At 42.0% G+C, this 17,909-nt stretch overlaps 1 protein-coding gene across 2 annotated transcripts in view; it reads right to left on the reverse strand.

Moving 5' to 3' along the window:
• EPC2 (enhancer of polycomb homolog 2) overlaps positions 1-17,909 on the reverse strand; it is a 35,435-nt gene that overhangs the window by 2,333 nt on the left and 15,193 nt on the right. For both annotated transcript variants that reach the window (XM_042041182.1, XM_042041183.1), the window contains exons 3-13: positions 13,724-13,869; positions 11,120-11,326; positions 10,404-10,552; positions 10,062-10,194; positions 8,929-9,117; positions 8,600-8,689; positions 7,966-8,111; positions 7,524-7,867; positions 3,533-3,669; positions 1,693-1,852; positions 230-563 (exon numbers count right to left, since the gene is read on the reverse strand). In XM_042041182.1, coding sequence (XP_041897116.1) covers positions 230-563; positions 1,693-1,852; positions 3,533-3,669; positions 7,524-7,867; positions 7,966-8,111; positions 8,600-8,689; positions 8,929-9,117; positions 10,062-10,194; positions 10,404-10,552; positions 11,120-11,326; positions 13,724-13,869 — 2,035 coding nt within the window. The remainder of the gene's footprint in view (positions 1-229; positions 564-1,692; positions 1,853-3,532; positions 3,670-7,523; positions 7,868-7,965; positions 8,112-8,599; positions 8,690-8,928; positions 9,118-10,061; positions 10,195-10,403; positions 10,553-11,119; positions 11,327-13,723; positions 13,870-17,909) is intronic.

Below are 17,909 nucleotides of genomic sequence, written 5' to 3' on the forward strand. Positions count from 1 at the left end.
ATGGAGAGGACACAGCCTGAAGCTGCACCACGGGAGGTCTGGGTGGGACACAAAAGGAATTTCTTCATGGAAAGGGTTGTCAAGCACTGAAACCGCCCAGGGAGGTGGGGGAATCACTGCTGAGGTGAGGATGGCTCCCAGGCCGGACACTGATTTTGGCGATTCCAACCCAAACGATTCTGTGATTCCAACCACAAGTGGGAGCTGCTGCAGCCCTGTCCCCACTCACCTTGCTATACTGCTGATGGCACTGCTGGGAGTTACCTTTGGCACTCTGTCCATGCTGGCAGCAACTGTGGCAAGTTTTAAGGCTGTTGGCGAGGGCGCTGAAGTCCGTGTATTGATATGAACATTGACTGGAGACACAACACTGACGTTGTTGAGGTGCACCGCACTCGGCAGGCAGGAATTGTTCATGGGGAGAGGCTGAGGGCTGCTCGTGCACAAGGCTGGGATTAAGTGGTTTGTGGTGCTGTGGCCAACTGTCCTTACGAGCTGTACAGTTGAGATCCCTGGGCTGGATGATAAAGCCATGTTGGTGGAGTACAAAGTTCTGGAGGTTCCTGGTACATGGAATAAATGGCGGGTGTTAAAATTGTGACATTTTGTAGATGAAAAGCCAAAGATTAAGCTCAAGGGCAATGCTTTTTGAGTGTGTATGACATTAATGTCTGGATTTTACAGATTCGCAAGATGGAAAAATTCAGAAGTGGCAGCATGGCACACTCCCACGCACGTGATCTTCCACCCTCAAAGCACTGCCCTCTTGGGTATGAACTCAGACAATTACACAGATCTCTCTCTCTATCCTGGAACCGCTCCAGTTTATTGATTTTATTCAGTCGTATTTTTTCTCCCTTTATTCATTTCATATTATCATTAACCCAGCCTGGCAGAAGGTCTATAAAACTAATCACATCATTAGCTGCGAAAGCAACAAATTACTTTAAAAGCCTCTTCTTCATCCCATCAGCCCAAATCCCATTCGCCTCTTGGCATCGTGGAGAAGGCACCAGCACAACCAGCACCAGAGGAGGAAGGCTGGGAGGGGGCACTGAATGCCAATGGCTGCACTTTTTGGGACAAATCCTAAATGCAGTGAAACCTGAGGCTCACAGTGATGTCAGAAGAATTGCCAGTAGAGGTTGGTTAGTACGTTTTTGGCTGAACACACAAGTGAAGTAACAACCAAATAATGCATCAACTTTTCCACTTCCTTCTCTAAGTACTTAAAGTTTTAAGCAGCTGATTTATTCTTTCATTACAAACTCACACTGGTTTAAAATGCTATCATTTAGACTTTTGATCAGAACACGTCATTAGAGGACAAAGACTACCAGAGGAAAGCAAACAATGCTCTTCCAAGGTAAAGAGCACTTGGTAGTTTCATATCCATTTTAACAACATATACTGAATCTCAGGCACCAGGTGGGATTCTTGGGGCTGTCCTGTACAGGGCAAGGAGCTGGACTTTGATGATCCTTGTGGGTCCTTTCCAACTCAGGATATTCCATGATTCAAGCCATTGCTCCAAAGTACTTCAGGGAACAATACTTAAAACGATCACAACTAACACATTTCTTTTTGTTGTTGTTTATTAATATTTAGAAATCAGCAATAAGATCAGTTGATAATTAAGACCAGTTGATACTCTCAGCTCATTCCAGACCAGGATTTTTAAGGGCCCCTCACCTGAAGGCTGGACAACACCATTGATATTGTTGTGGCTGGTGTTCTGCTCCTTCGTTCCCTCGCTGCGCCCGGGGGCAGGGGCACTGACCACTGCAGAGGCAGCAAAGTGGGCACTGGCTGAATCCAGGGTTTTGGACATACAGTCAGAGGTGCTGGAGCCCTGCAGGAAGGGGAAAAGATGGTTCTCATAATTATTCAAGTACAAAATGAAATACACCTTAGGATTGCTACAGTGCACAAGCAAAGCACATAAATAAACACAGCTTCTACATGCGACCTAATGCACCACAACTCTGAACATTCCTGTGTTACCAGGCTGATGAAAAGTTGGAAATCTGTATCCAAATGAGTGTTAAACAAGTGCTACCCAAGTACTTGTTTAACAAGCGCTACCAGGCCATCGCCAGTGCTACTCTCAGCACAGCAAATCACTTTAGCGTGTGTTGCTTGGCTTGGAGAGGGAAAGGCTCCAGGGAGACCTTGGTGCTCCTTCCAGGGCCTAAAGTGGCTCCAAGAGAGCTGGAGAGGGACTTTGGAAAAGCGATGCAGGGACAGGACACAGGGAATGGCTTCCCACTGGCAGAGGGCAGGGCTGGATGGGAGACTGGGCAGGAATTGTTCCCTGTGAAGGTGGGCAGGCCCTGGCACAGGGTGCCCAGAGCAGCTGGGGCTGCCCCTGGATCTCTGGCAGTGTCCAAGGCCAGGCTGGGCATTGGGGCTTGGAGCAGCCTGGGACAGTGGGAGGTGTCCCTGCCCAGGGCAGGGGCTGGAATGAGCTTTAAGGGGATGATTTAAGGTCCCTTCCAACCCAAATCACACAGGATTCCCTACGATTGGAGCAGTTTCCTCTAAGAGGACAACCATGTCTTAAATCTCCTTCTCTGTTCTGCCTCAATGCTCTGCAGCTGCAAATCTCAGGGATGTTCAGTATTTGTGGTACATCCATTCCCAGGGAGTGACTTGTGCCACAGAGTAACTGCCAGCACATTCTGGAATGCCACTCTGTTACTCCAGTTCCTACTGGAAAGACTCACCATTCTTACTGGAAAGAACATTAATTCTGCAATTTCAATTTATATTAACTAAGAAAATGACTTTGCACAGAAGCTTGAAGTGTTTTAAAGATCCAAAGTTCATTTGTTTTGTTTAAATATATTTGGCATCGTGTCTTTACACTTACAAAAAACGTCATCAGTATCTGCCAACACAGAATCTGATTAATTTAAGTAGAAAACACTGAGGGGAAGGGACAATCAGCACAAGCAATTAGATATAAAATGCTCCAAGTAATACACATTTTCCTAGTAACAAACAACAGCAACAGCTTTTATGTTTTATTGGGAAGAAGCTAACAGAAAACTAAGTGCAATGGAAAAACATTCTTCCCTTGCAAGGGATTCCAGAGGAAAAATGGGATTCTTTTAGAAGCCAGAATATGCAAATATGCAAAGCTCTCTTTTTCCTCTCAGAGGTACCAATTTTTAGTGCTCACTGAACATCTGTTCATAATAGAACACATTACCTCAGAAGGTAATTTTAATAAAGTCTCTTCAGAGCACTTATAGACAGGAAGACAAAACCATTGAAAATAGAAAGAGCTGAGAGCACACACAGATATTTTTACACTGGTAACTCTGTGGATGCAGGTAACACATTCAGCTACAAAGTCTCTTACTCAACGTGTAAAATGGAGCCAACTTACTAAAAAAACCCTGAGCAAAGAGTTTTACATTCCCTCTAAAATGTCCCACATTTGCTGGGGTGTCCCATTTGGTGGTAAGAGATGAGCAGCACTGTAAACAAAAGGAAGTGTCAGGACATGGCAGGGTGGGAGCAGTACCTGTGCTTTCAGATGTGTCTGTTGGGAGGAATGCTGAGATTGCTGCTTCTGCTGCAGCTGGGCCAGCTGCTGCCTCTGCATCTGCACTAACTGCTGTTGGTGTGTCTGGAACTGCTCCTCTGTGATCCCCCCTGTGACTACAGGAAAGAAAGGAGCCACAGTTACACAGCCTGCACAAAACACACACATGGAGAAGGCAAGAGCGCGGCTAAGGTGGGTAACAAGCGGGTGAAGACAACAGAAATCACGTCAGATACACCCAAAATCTTCACATCTTATGTAAAGGAGAGGTCAAGCTGTGTTTGTTTGTTGTGTTCTTTCAATGAATCAATTTGTAACAAAAGAATTCAGAGCTTTTCATTGCTTTTAAGCAGTTTCTATCTTTGCTGGTTTTCTCTCCAGTAGCTTTAGGCAAAAGCTTAAGAGAAATGACTTTCCTGGCTTTCAGAAAAGCAGCACAGCCTAAAAATCAGAGCTGAGGAGAAAGAACCCTGGGCTGAGCTGGGTGTCTTCTTTGCCAGTTAACACTGGGAGCTGATTCCTGGACCATTTCCTTTCCTACAGTCCCTTACTGTCCCTTTCTCCAACACCAGAATGGATTCTGAGGGAAGCACACCACTGGCATGTGAGATTTTTCTCTGCCAATTATTGTTTGAAATGCAGTAAGAGTTTAGGGGTGCCACAGTAAGTTTATTTTTGAGAACCAGGTTAATGCCACCCCAGTAATCTCACAGGCCCAACACATGAAGGGAACGAAGTTAGAAAAGCTGGTTTTAATATTCGCCCCCTGAAGAACTGCACACTTGGTAAACTGGAAATACTGACAAGGGTTTCATGCTAAAACCTGAGCTGTGTGCAGGTAACCCAAGAGCTCTCTTGGGAGCAAGTAAAGAGAGAATTCACTTATCAGAAATTCCCATGAATTCATTTCAACACTTCATCCTCAACTCTGTTTTTCCAAGACTGAAGCTGTGCTGCACCTCAAACACCTGGTTTCTGCAGGAATATCCTCCTATCAAGAGCCACTGAGCTAACATTAAAACACAGTGATTCATTTTTCAGGGTTTGGCTCTTCCATTTACCACTTTTAGTACTCGTGGTTGTCCTGAAATTCCATTGTGGAAAAAATACCAGAATGAGGACTGTGACTGCTTAGAAATTAGTACTGAAACTTCTTTACTGCTTCATTTTTAAACCAGGTTTCAACCATGTTAGGAGAGCACTTAAAAGTCCAATTACTTAGAAGTTACTCCTTTTAAACTCTAGCAATATTAAGATTTCCAACCTAAGTTTATTTCACATTTACTTTGTTCCTCTTGCAGATTCTTACCTAGAATTTAACTCCAAGTTAAATCAGCTCAACCTGCTACATTCCCTCACAAAACACACGGCATTGCTGAAGGCAACAGTGCCAAGAACAGCATTATGGAATATTACATACATTTCTATTTTTAAGTTCTGAGGTAACAAATCCCAGAAAATGTGTTTTGTTTTATAGAAAGCTGTTTAAGAACAAGGTTAGATTTCATGTTTTCAATTTCCCTGCCTTCCCAGTTTGTCACAGACCACAGAGTCAAGGTTTACTCTTCTCCAGGATACAGGGAAGGTAACTCCAGAATTCAGTATTCCCTCACTCTGCCTTTATGTGCCTGAATTTCAGGTATTTATTCAGTCGGGCTGAGCTCAGCTGTTCACCTTGTTATAAACCAGCAAATGTTCATTAGCACATTAAGTATCATTTGCTTCTGCCAAATCAAACACCTGGAGGGGTCCTAGAGAAAAAAAGAGCAAACTTTCACCGTGTCCCAAGGCAGCCTCTAAGGTCAGGGTTAAGAGCTCTGCAGCTTCAGGGGGGGTTTTATTTTATCTGAGCCTGACTGGGCTGAAAAACCACACCACAACAGGGTAAAAAAAGTCACTTCAGCTTTCACTTGCATACTCCTCTCCTCCTTGGAAGGTTTGCATTACTATGTCACTTCTCTCAGGACTTGAAGGCTTTAATCAAAGATCATCTTGCAGGCTGCCCCAAAAGTGGCATTGCATTAATTACTCCTACATGGTATTTAAGGCTGGGGAAAAAATACCTCTAAAAAGTAAAAGTTTGTTCCACAAGCAAAATCCTTCAGCTGGGAATAGCATCTTGTGCAGTTGTGCTCTCTCTAGGGACATGCTTTTCCCATTTGCAACATGAGCAAGAGAGTAATTTAGCTCAAAAAATTGGTTCTTGAATCATGCACTAATTAGGTATTTTGAAGAAAAGTCTACTTGCATACTTTTAAAATTAAAAAATTCTGTTTGTACAATGCATTTGAGGAAATACCAGAGTTGCTTTACTAATACAGGGAAAAATGTAACACAGAGGTAATTCTACATATTCTTGTGCACCAAAAATCAAAGCCACTCCCCAGTCCTCTCTAAAACAAAATAACAAAAAAAATTAAAAATAATCAGTTTAAGTACTGCCACCGTTTCCTCTGGAGGGAACACCAAACCAGCTGTAAAATTAACTGATTTCAACAATTACTTCCCAAAGAGAATGACTTCAATAAATGCAGTGACAGTGCCTGTGCACTCTGGTCAGCCCTTCTAAAATGTATTCCCTATTTGCTAGTGAGAAAATCCAAGAACCGTGCCTCTTGCTGGTGCAGTTATTTGGGGAAGAATCCTGTTGTCTATTGTGTCTGATCCTGTTCCAGAATTGCAGGATCAAGTTTGTAATTTAAATCTATGACAAAAAAAAAGTCCTCCCCAGCCAAAAATTTCATGCATAATGTAGTTCAACTGCTGAGGGATTTCCATTTAATTTAAATGTATTTCTCAGATGAATTCTAAAATTATACCACAACTTTATTACTATTCCTCCAAAAAGTGGCTTAGATCCATCAGATTTGGTTTTCTTCTTTTTTCAGCTATTTCTTTAACAGCTCTTGGTGTTTATCAGTAATCCCATCACACTGAACTGCCCCTTTCTGCTACAGCTGCGACTCCCCAGGCCTTCAAGTTCTTTCAAGAAATAATTACATAAAATATATAGTACATTCTATCTCTGCTCTTTTCATGCAGCAGGAAAATGCTCCTGTGCCAATCTTTTCATGGGAGGAGAACAATCTGAAGGTTACAGTGACCACACTGAAAAGCTGTGGAAGTATTGGGCTGGAATAAATACTCTGTGCCTCTGTCAGAACAAGGCACATTACTGCAGATTAAATACCCATTCCTACAGCTTTGAGAGAAATGGAACATTCCACAACCACAGCAATTACGGAATTCAGAGTCAATTCTATTAAATTATCTTGGTTTACAATACAGGATGGAGTAGGGATATATTCAGGTGCTCACTGTTGTAGGAGATCTCATTTGCTGCACCTCAAATTTTTCAGATTTTTGGATTATCATCTCATTATGACTCCCTTATGATTATAAACAGGTGACAGTGTTAAATCTTGAGCCATTACAACTCTAGCTCATGAAGCAAGTGATGCAAACACTGGTCAATTTAAGCTTAAACCAATCTTTTCATCACTGGATGCTTCCAATATGAACATTTTTACCATTTTCAGACCTTTTCACACCTGCTCAGGGCACTCAGGAACTTCCTACATTTTTTTGAGTCAAAAAAGGAAACTGACAACAAAAATGAGCCACACCCACCCTCCCCAAGAAACCACCAGTTTTGTTTTGCATTCACAGCGAGCATTCTTCTACCCTTAAACAAGATTAGACCAATTAGTGCCATTAAGACTCAATTAGACCTAAGCAATTCCTAATATGAGCAGAAGCCCTGCTTTGAATAATGTTTGAATCCAGTACTTCAAACTCTAATGGCAGCAAAGCTGAAAGAAGAGCACTGTTTGTGGGAAGTTTGCTCGTTTTAAGAAACAAAAAACAGTCACGTTGTATCTGTGGTTAGAAGATCTTATCAGTCCAATCACAAGGAAAACCCCCCAAATTCAGTATTTTCAATCCCAGAAGAAGCCAAATCCTTGCCTACCTGATATGCCATTCTTGCTGGTGTTCAATAAAGCTACAGATGCTGCAGAGACTCTTTTATTATTCACAGTCTGCCCTGCTTTCCTTGAGGTACATTCTTCACTATCACTGTCCTGGAGATTGAGTAGCCTGGGCTGAAAACACTGCAGTCGACATGATCTGATATTGCTTAAGATTTCAGGAAGGGACAGTCTGTTTTCACAATGTTTATTGGAAGCATTGGTCCGTGAAAAATTAGAAGAAAAGTCTAAAGTCTGAGAAGAGCTTGAAAAACTGTTCAGCATTTCCGGGTCAATCTGCCTCAAGACAGGATCATGTTCTGTGGATATTCGGTCCATAATAACCCTGATTAAAGAGAGAGGAAAATCATTAGTTTCGTTATCTCTTTTTTAATACTTTTATCCTTTGAAGGCGAATGAAGAGTAAAAATAACCCAGCTGTACCTTCCACCCCTGCCAATCCTCCTCCTTGCAAATCCTATACATCTCCTTGGGATTGTAAGGGTTGTAAGGCAATGCCTGAACCTCAGTTTGTCCAATTCTGCCAGCTCTGGGCGTTCATACGAAGAATTCATTTGGTCCAAACGAGGCTGTGAAGAAAAAAAAGGTAATTTTATAGGCTCACTCAGAGGGTGCTTTGATTGGGGCACTGGTTATCATGCACAGGCTCCAGGACAGAACACGTGGTTTATGTTGAGTTAACCAAAACTCCAACGGCTTCAGTAGTTAAAAAACGAACTCTAACATTGAGGCTGTTAAATACTCTGCTTCTAACAGCAAGGGAGAAGTAGGAGAAAATGAAAATAGAAGTTTTCAGTCATCTCAACATCTTTTGGCAAAAGAATGAGCTCTCAGGCTTAGGGAAAAAAGAAAGGAGCATAAATTCTAAATAAGAGGGAAGCTTCAGCTTGGACCCTTCAGAGCCAAGCAGAAAAGGGGATGTTCTTGCAATTGTCTTTGGACTCACCAAAGCTTCAAAGCTTTGCTGGTGAGAGTGGGAACAGAAGAACTGCAACATTAACACTATACCAACCTAAACTAAAAGAAACTACCACTAAACCCAAGGGCACAGGCTTACAGCATAATACTGGCATCCTGCTCTTCTCCTGAAAGCACAAGGTCCATCAGGATCATTTTCTTCTTCTGCTTCTGACACTGGTGAGGGCACCTAGACCAGAAAACAACGTTATTGTCCCAACTGCCACCTTTGTATAATTGTATTTATTATAAAAGTTTATGTTTATATAACATGAACTGCCACATTTATGTATCGAAGCACAGCTAGGAAGGAGAACTCAGTTTATACAAAGAGCTTTAAAATCTATTCAGAGCTGGGAGAAGCCAGCCTGGCCAAATGGCAGGTAACTGAAATTTCTGCCTTCTGTACACCGAGATTTTGGTGGTTACCTGTGGGAACTCGTCCTCATCGGAGCTGTGGAAGTCGTACTGTTTGATATCGCTCTTGCTGAGCACAGGCAAGGGCTCAGCCAGGGGCTGAGGGGTCACCACACACTCCAGTTTGGGCTTCTTCAGGTACTTCTTCTTCTGACGGACAACATCGGACACCTCCTCCTTCAGAGAGGAGTGGTGAGGATGCTGTTGGAGAAGAACAAACAGAAAATGTTAAAAACTAAGGCATGAGAAGAGAAAACTTAATTACTTTAAGACATGACTGCTTGTCTTCCAAAGGCTCTGGAAACATTTGAAACACATCCTGCAAAATTTACTGAACACATTAAACCCCACAACTTTGCCTCTGATTGTTTTTACAGGTATTTATTAATAAACAAAGAGCTCTCAAGCCATATGACTGCCTAAGAGGCTCCCCACTCTGCACTACACTCAGTATATCGTAATTGCAATTCCTCTTTCAATTATTTTCTGAGATCTCATTTTTCCACGGCACTTTCAATTTTCTGAACCGCTCAGACATGTTCAAAAGAAACAATTTAATTTGTTTCCTGTTTCTCACAGAGCTGGCACTTTTGAACAGATGTGATGGTATTTGGGTTGGCTATTTAAGATTTTTCTCACACAAACCCTCTGCAGTGAGCAACTCCATCGATACTGAACTGTCCACTTGAACACAAATGTTATTAAACTTCAAAGCTCCCATTTGAAAAGATTATTTCACTTGCAAAATTCTCCATTTGAAGGAGAAGCCAGTGCAGTTTTAAAAAGTGTTTCAATTTACCCCGAATTAACACTCATCAATAACAGCCTGACTGAAGCTAACTCCACTAATGGAGCTCAGCTTGGGAATCAGAGGAGAAACACGAGCAATGCCAAAATTCCTGGAGAACCAGGCATTCAGGGGTTTGTATGGAATTCTGGGACCACTAGGTGTCGCAGGTGCTAAATACAAATTTCCAGAGGACTTCAACTCTCAGCCTCATCCCCAAGCATTTTAACTCCTAATATTTCAGATTATTTCTTCAGAGACATGCTTGAATCTGAAGTATATCCAAAGGAACGATGATTCCAAAGGAATGATGATCCCAGGAACAAGAGACTCACAGCAGGAAAAAAAAAAATCTCACCTTAACTTTACATTCTTGAACTTTGTGGTGGCTGCCATTATGGAGAGATGATGGAGTTGTGCCCATCTCTTTTTCGGGTCTATTCAGCTTCACTTCATTGAGGATTTCACCTCCATAATCACCCAAATGGTACCTGAAAAAAACAGGATCAAAACTACAGTACTGCATTTCCACTGGGAAATGTCTGAAAGACACAAACCATTGTCTTCCAACTGTCTACACAAATCCCTTCAATTTTAGCTTCTGAAGTTCCTGGTGCTACAATAAATAAATTTTAAGAGATGATTTCAAAGCCATTCAATGAAAATTTATAACCTTGGTTTTTATAATCTGGAATTTTACCTTTTCTCCACAACTTCCAACGTTAAATGCAACAGCTCCCGTTTTGTTTTCTCTCTCCTCTTAATCATCTCCAAAATTGTTATGGCTCTGCTAAACTCCCTCCTTAATTTCAACATCTTCTCATAAGATGCTTCATCGTTCTTTCGGTTCTGTTGAGAGATGAAACAAATCTTTAGTCAAAAGCAAAAGCCATGAGGCACAAACTGCAAAAATAAAGTTACATAATGCTGCTGCAAATGAGGCTCATGAGGACACTCCAAAGCAGCTTTTCCTAAAGCAGATCCTACTTGGCAAACAAAGCCAAGTTTAAGAGAAAACTGAGAAGAACTTTTCAGCCATTTTCCCCCATGTTTTGCCCAGATTCCAGACCAACCCAGTGCAAGTTTGTCAGAATTCAAGCCTACAACACTTTCCCCACCTTGATTCCACACACAGTAAGGCTGTACAAGTGCACAAAGCAAAATGCTGAATAATTACAGATTTCCTGGTTCAAATCATTCCATGCTACAAATACAAAACCTGGGAAATTGTTTCCCCTTTTCTCACAGAAAGGGAAGCTTCCAACCCAGCAGATTGTTTGCGTGCCAGGCTCTGAGATTCAGCTCAAAAAATGGATGGATGGTAAATTATCCCCTGCAAGATGCTGGATAGGGATCCAAATTATTCCTACCAAGGGAGACATTTAAAATTTCAAGCAGTAAAATCTGCCAAGTCACCTTTCTGGTCTGCATCTTCTCAGTTCTCCTCCGGAAGGCCACGTAGGGGTCGTTGTTGGTGGAGCCATCCCTCTTCTCCTGCTTGATCTGGGGGATGAGGGAGGGCCCCCGGCAGTTCTTGCGCTTCCTCACCCAGTAGTCATAGACAGCCTTGATCAGGTAGTCATCCTCATTTAGCAGCAGTTTCGCTTCCTGAAGGGTTACAAGCTGCAGGGGAACAGGGGAAAGGTGCACTTGGGATGGGGGTGCAGGGAAAGTCACCATACACTCACACCTCTTGTGCACTTCCTGGATAAGTTTCATTATTTTCTAGCACCAGAGTAAAGGGATGAAAAACCATTGATGGAAATTGAAGCCACCAGTTGTTCTTCCCAAGTTAAATACAGAGTTCCCAATTTTTTGGAAGCAGCAGCAGCATCTCTTTCATCCAGTGGTCTAGAACTCCATCAATCTTTCATGAAGACTTCATGAAGAAAAACACTGTTTGAAACAACTACAAGCACAGGATAGAAAGAACTTACTAGAATCTGCAGATCATGATTTGGGAATCGCTTTGACTACTTCTTCCCCTCCCCCCCCCACCCCAAAAAAAAGCTTCTTATTGTTTGACCTTTATTAATGTGTAATTCTTTGCAGTTGAATGTTGATTCCCCTAGAAGTGAATTTACTTCTTAATTATTTTCCCCCAAAATGTTTACTTTGTCATAGAAAATGGCAATGCCCATCCCTGTTTATTCCAGCTCAGAGACACAAAGCTGTTCACTAAGTTATTTCTTGTTCACTTGTTCACTAAGTTATTTCTAAACAGGTAATTTACAGGTAGTTCTACAGAGGTAATTTAAAGATAAAAATTAAATCTATGTTCAGCTTTTTATATGGAAATCAGACTCCAAATAAATGCAAGAACCATCACTAAGTAGTACAGTAGTTTAACAGGCTCATATCATCTTAAGCCCATTCATTAAATAAAAAGAAAATAGTATCTCTAGTATTACTTAGAAGGAAGTCAGACAGCACTTCATCTTTCTCATAATTTGCAAAATATCAACTGAACAACTTAATTTGCACTTTTGCAACATGTCAAAATTAAGTCTTGTCCCTACGTTAGGAGAAGCAAAAAAAGGAAACAACACATTTTGGAAAAAAAGGAAATCCTAAGTGTAACCATGGCTACTCTGGAAGTGTTAATTCCAGCCAGAGCAGAATAAAATTGCAATTTGCCATCTATGGCAGAATTAGAAAAGCACTGAACTGTTTTTAAAAGAAAGGAAAAAATACTGCTTGTAAATCATTTCCATTTTGTCTTTTGCTCCCTTTTTTCCATTAACGTATTTCTTAAAAAAAATAAAGCAAGTCTGCCTTGAGTGCACAGTTGGAAAAGTTACGCTGACCCCGCCGTGTGCTTGTGTTTGCTGGCAGATGCAGAGTCCTTGCATTCCCTGCTTAAATCAGGTTATCAGAATGCCCAGGGGCAACACCTGGAACCCCCTCCTTGGCAGGAAAGGCATTCCCAGCAGCATCCTTCAATATTCCAGAGATAAGGCATGCAAACTGGGAACTGGGAGGTAGCCCCAGGTGGCATCTGAGAGCACTCAAACCCCATCAGCCACTTCCCTTCCCAGGCTCCAATAACCTGCAAAAGTTGCTTTTATATATAGAGGAAAAAATCTGTATTCTTACAACACTTTATTTTTGAAGAGCATCTTTCAAATCTTAAATTTAACTTTATTACTTCAGCAATGCAAGATAAAACCAGCATAAGGAGGATGAATATTAATCATGAAAAGTGATCACCGGAATGGCTTGAACTGAAAGCCAAAACAAATCCACATTCAGCAAGTATCATCCAATGTATTCCCTATTTTTTCCCCCTCATTCCCATTTTCTTAGCATAGTAAGAAATCTCTGCCTTTTTGAAGTTGCTCTAAGATGGAGAAAATACAATATTTTGGCCTTTTAACTGAACTAAATAATGTCAAGGAACTGAGGCAGAGCCATGGATCCCACAATGGATTTTTCACTCCCACAAAGCCTCACCTCACTGGGAAAGAATTCCACCTGTTTCAAACTTGACTTGCACAAACTGATCCCTTAGATGGAGTTTTGGAGTAATATTTTGGGCTGGAAGACCATTCTCCAGACACTGCCCTCCTGGAACACCTCAGGATCTGATTTAACACTGGTACATGGTTAATTCACTGTCTGTGCTTCTAACCCTCAAAAATCAAACACAGTCAATGTCCAGCAGAAACAAGTGTAACAAAATTTGGATTCTCATACATTTATAGCCATTTCTACACCTATTGATCACCACAAGCTTGTTCTATACCAACAGTGGTAAAACAAGTTGTAAGTTGCCCCTCTCTAACACACTGTGGTCAGGAATTAAAATTTAAAATCAATCCCTGCAACCCCAAAAGCTCCTTGCCCACCTGTTTTATCTCAAGTTACCAATATCGACACAAGAGACAGCAATGTGATTTCTGTGGGACTGCAGACTCAAACAAACACACTCCTCCTGTCAGCAGGAAATAAAACCAAGCATCCACCCAGAAACCACCCCCCAGAAAAGCAAAACCTCTCAGTGATTTCTTCACATCATACCTGACTAGAACTGGCTTTTTCGAGTCTGTCAACCATTATTTCAAACTGCAGTGGCTTGATTTCCATCTTTCTGTTCAGCCTGTTCAGTAGGGTCTCATCCTCAGAGTCCATATCATAATCTGGCTGTTCATTGTCCAGATTAAAGGCTGGAACACAAGAAATTGAAATGTTGGGTAAGTAACACACTCTGGACACCCATCTGCAAGCAGAAATCAAAAATGACTGATGAAATTCCAGACCAGCACTTCTCTGCCAGAACACTTTTTTTGTGCTAACAGGTTTCCCACGTTACACACAGCAGTTACAAGTTGCTTGTCTCCAACTTCCAATATGAAAGGAATCCAAAAAGTTTCCTTTTAAGAGACTTGAAGGGCTGATAGGCACAGAAACTTTGAAATATCTTTGCAAAACAGGAGCAAAGATGCTTGACAGTACTGATATAATACACCTCCTTCAGAACATCATGGTAAGATTATTAACAACTAAGGTAATTTTCAGTCAAATTGCAGACTTAGAAAAAAAGCATTTACACTGAAGTTCCAATATAACTTCAGTTGCCCATTTTTATACAGTACACCAAACCTAAAGTGTTAAAACATTTAATGGAGTAAACTTTTTCTTGCTTTATGTAACTGTAAAAATCCTAGACCAATGCTGTGGGAATTGTTACTTCTTCTCCAAAACCACCTCAGCTGCGGATGTAGAGCCTGACAATTCCTTCAGACTCTCCCAACAGTCAGTTCTCAACTTCTCAGCAAAGCTCATGTCCTTATTACTAATTGTGCTAATTAGTTTCCATACTTGACAAAGTTCCTGGTCGTACTAAAAGCAGAAGGAAGTTCTCATTCAGGTAACACAGAAGAAATACAATTTTACAACAGCTACAAGTAAATTGCATATGACAGTAAGAACTGTTAATAGAAACATTAATTGTACACCTAATGAAACCTTGAGGAGGTGACACACCAGGTGAACACTCCCAGTAATTCAATCAGCACTGGAATAACAGCAGCTAAGAGGTCTGATGAAATATATTCTGTTCTTAATAGACAAACAGCACCATCTCATCTCTGTGCTCTTAACTCACGGCTATACCAAGTGCTAATTTAAAAACCTCTGAGCTGCCCTGTGTGCTTTGAGAGCACCTTAAAACAAAAACTTGGGATACCAGGAGCAAAAGAAAACCACAAAACGTCTTTAAAACAAATCCCAGTATTTTCTCCCCCACAGGCAGGTGGTAAGCAGTGCCTTTCCACATCCCAGCCTTGCCTAAGACCACCCTCTCTGTAATCCAGTGCAATAAATGAGCTAAACCACTACCAGTATTTATTTATTTATTTGCTCAGGCACAGAAACTCAGCCAGATGCAGCTGGGAAGGGCTAAAAAGCAGCGCCTCAGCATCTTCAGCTCAAGCTGCTGCCTCTCAGAGGAGACACTGCCCAACTGTACCAACTGTGACAAGAGCACTTAGCCACAATAGTTCTCTGACCTACCACACACTGTAACAATTTATTTGAGCAGAAATTAATAACAGGCTGTAACTATGTGTCAAGAATTGCTGGCAATATTAATTCAGTAATACAAGTTGCATGGCAAGTTTATTTAAGACACTGTCACCGGGAACATGACCAAAAGCTCTACAACAATTAGCTGTGTATTAAACTGCAGCTTTCAACATCAGATCTGCCTCTCCAGTAGATCACTGCTCACATGTGGACTGAAATCCATTAAAGTCCACAAAAGGCACTGCTTGTTTGCCCTCAGGCAGATGTTGGTCTCACACCAGAAAGATGTCAACCTATTGCCTGTCAGTAGATAATTCAATAATCCCCTGTGGACAAAACGTTCCCAGCCAGTTTTTCCAAGCCAGAATATCAGTGAGCAGGTGATGTTTTTCACCTATAAATTGTGAGCAGTGCCAGTAAACTTCCCTTCATTTCCACAATGGGAAAAGAAGAATCACTAAAAGGTCTTGAACCATCCACCTTCCAGAACAAAATCAGACAGGCTCAAGTAACAGGTGACCAGGAGACACCAAGTCCAGCAAAAAGAAAAAAAAAAAAAGCCCAACCATTCCATCAAAAAGCATCTAAAACCACCAATCACCCTCAGGAACACACGATGGATATTAGTAATGGGTCTCCAAGAGGGAAGGCAGGTCACTGCACTGCCAGCACCTGAAGTGACCCCATGGTGCACCTCAGCTGGAAGCAGGGGGTCCTTCCCTCTCTCTGCTCAGTATTTTGATAAATATTCAAGATGATAAAAGGCATCCAACAGGCACTTGCCAGGATCACCACACATGAAACAAATCCAGTCTCATTTTCTTAACCAAACCCCCAGAATTCCTGCAAGAACAGCAGCAGCCCTTGTCACTCTCTTCATACCTGCCAGCAATGCTTTTCTGTTATCAGCAGTGTTCTATTTGCCATGACCTGTATTTATCAGTGTGGCTCCCTTTCAAATACAGGGGGTTTACATGGGGGGGGGGGTGCAGGTTAATGACACCCAAGGGATGGAAGCAGTACCTGCATTCTACCTGTTTCAGTGCAGACAGGATGGCCACAAACTCTTAGCAGCCTAGGGAGGTGTGAGAGCCTCAGGAAATGCAAGGCTACCTCTTCTCCTTTGGAGTTAACCAACCCCAAGCTGGCTTGTCACAGCTCTGGGACACTCATGGAAATGTCCTCCTCCCCTGATGTTCATTTACCACTCCTCAAAGCAAGCTTTCAGCAACATCCGTAATTACCAGTATTCTTCTTTTCCCAAGCTCTGAGTGAACTGAAATTGTTCCAGAAAAAGCCATTATTCACCCTGGAGCTGGCCTGCAGCATGGCAGCTCCCTGGCTTCCAAAGCTATCACAAGACCCAGGTGTTTATGTGCTGTGGACGGAGCCATCCATCACTCCCTCCGTCCGACCCCTGCCATGGCAGCTGAGGGGGCTGCTCCTGCAGGAGCTGCTGGAGAACCAGCCCCGTGTTCCAGCCCACAAGGACACCTCCTGCTAAATCCTGGGACTCAGCATGAATCCAGTGTTTCTCCTCCAGAACGTCTGCATTTCTACGGGGCACTGTTGGACAGGATCCCACCTGGAAAGTTTCCTCCAGGAATGCTCAGAACTTGCTGGTTTGCTCATTGCTATTGCAAACACAACATCCCAGTTCCCATCCTCTGCCACTCCACCCACTCCCAGCAGTACCTGCCAGAGGGATTTGCTTTTGTTTACTTGAGCTCCCCTAGGAACTGAGTTTGTACTAACTTACACAAATGCAATTTGTTTTTCAGTGAAGTTACACAGGACTGGGTTTAACTTAACCAAATGAACTAATTTCATTTAGCTAACTAAATTAAGGCTGCGGTTCCACATTCATTTGATGCTGCCACAGGCATGAGTTACCACTGAAACAAGCGGTTCCACTGCCTTCCCTCCCCAGCAAACCACGGCCCTGCCATCCTCTTGTGCCAACACCAGCAACCGGGGCCGAGCCAAGGCAGCAAACTCATAAATACAGAGGGTCACCTAACCAAAAAACGAAATACAAACTTTCTGTCAAAAACTTCACCTCTTAAGGATGGCTGGAGTTCATTCCCCACTTAAGGAACATTGTTCAATTGTTTCTGTGAGGGACGCTTGTTGTTTTCCATCCCCTTGGCTCTAATTCCAGGTCCTATTGCACCAACTTAATCTCTTTGCTAATTATCAATAACTTAAAATGCATCTCCATGTTACTGATGCTACAAATACTCTTGGAAAACTATTAAGCATGCTGGAATAATTAGAATAGTTCAAGGTTTTTTCCTTACATTCAGCTCAACATCACCTGAGTTGGCGCAACTGAGACCGTGCTTATTCACAAATTCCAGGCTTTACAAAGAAATTAACTTTTCTCTGCTTGGAACCACTAATCTAAATAAAAGAACGTAAAAAATATTAAAATCTTAGGCTACCAGAATGCCAGCAAAACATGATTTGCCAGAAATACTCACCAGTAAGCATGAATTATAGTATGCGCCCTCCTGGTGTTTTACATCAGTTTACATAATCTGCCTGGCCAAAGTGGGTATTGTTGCTATTTGTGCTTTTAGCATTAAAACAGAATTTCTAAGCAGTTTATGGAGCATAAAGCTGCCTTGTATCACACCTACTCCATCCAGAATATGTGGGAAAAATTATCTTGGAGCAG

Source organism: Corvus kubaryi, unplaced genomic scaffold, assembly GCF_017639235.1.
Source record: "Corvus kubaryi isolate FWS band 111438036 unplaced genomic scaffold, C.kubaryi_AGA036_p1.0 37396, whole genome shotgun sequence".
Classification (NCBI taxonomy): domain Eukaryota; kingdom Metazoa; phylum Chordata; class Aves; order Passeriformes; family Corvidae; genus Corvus; species Corvus kubaryi.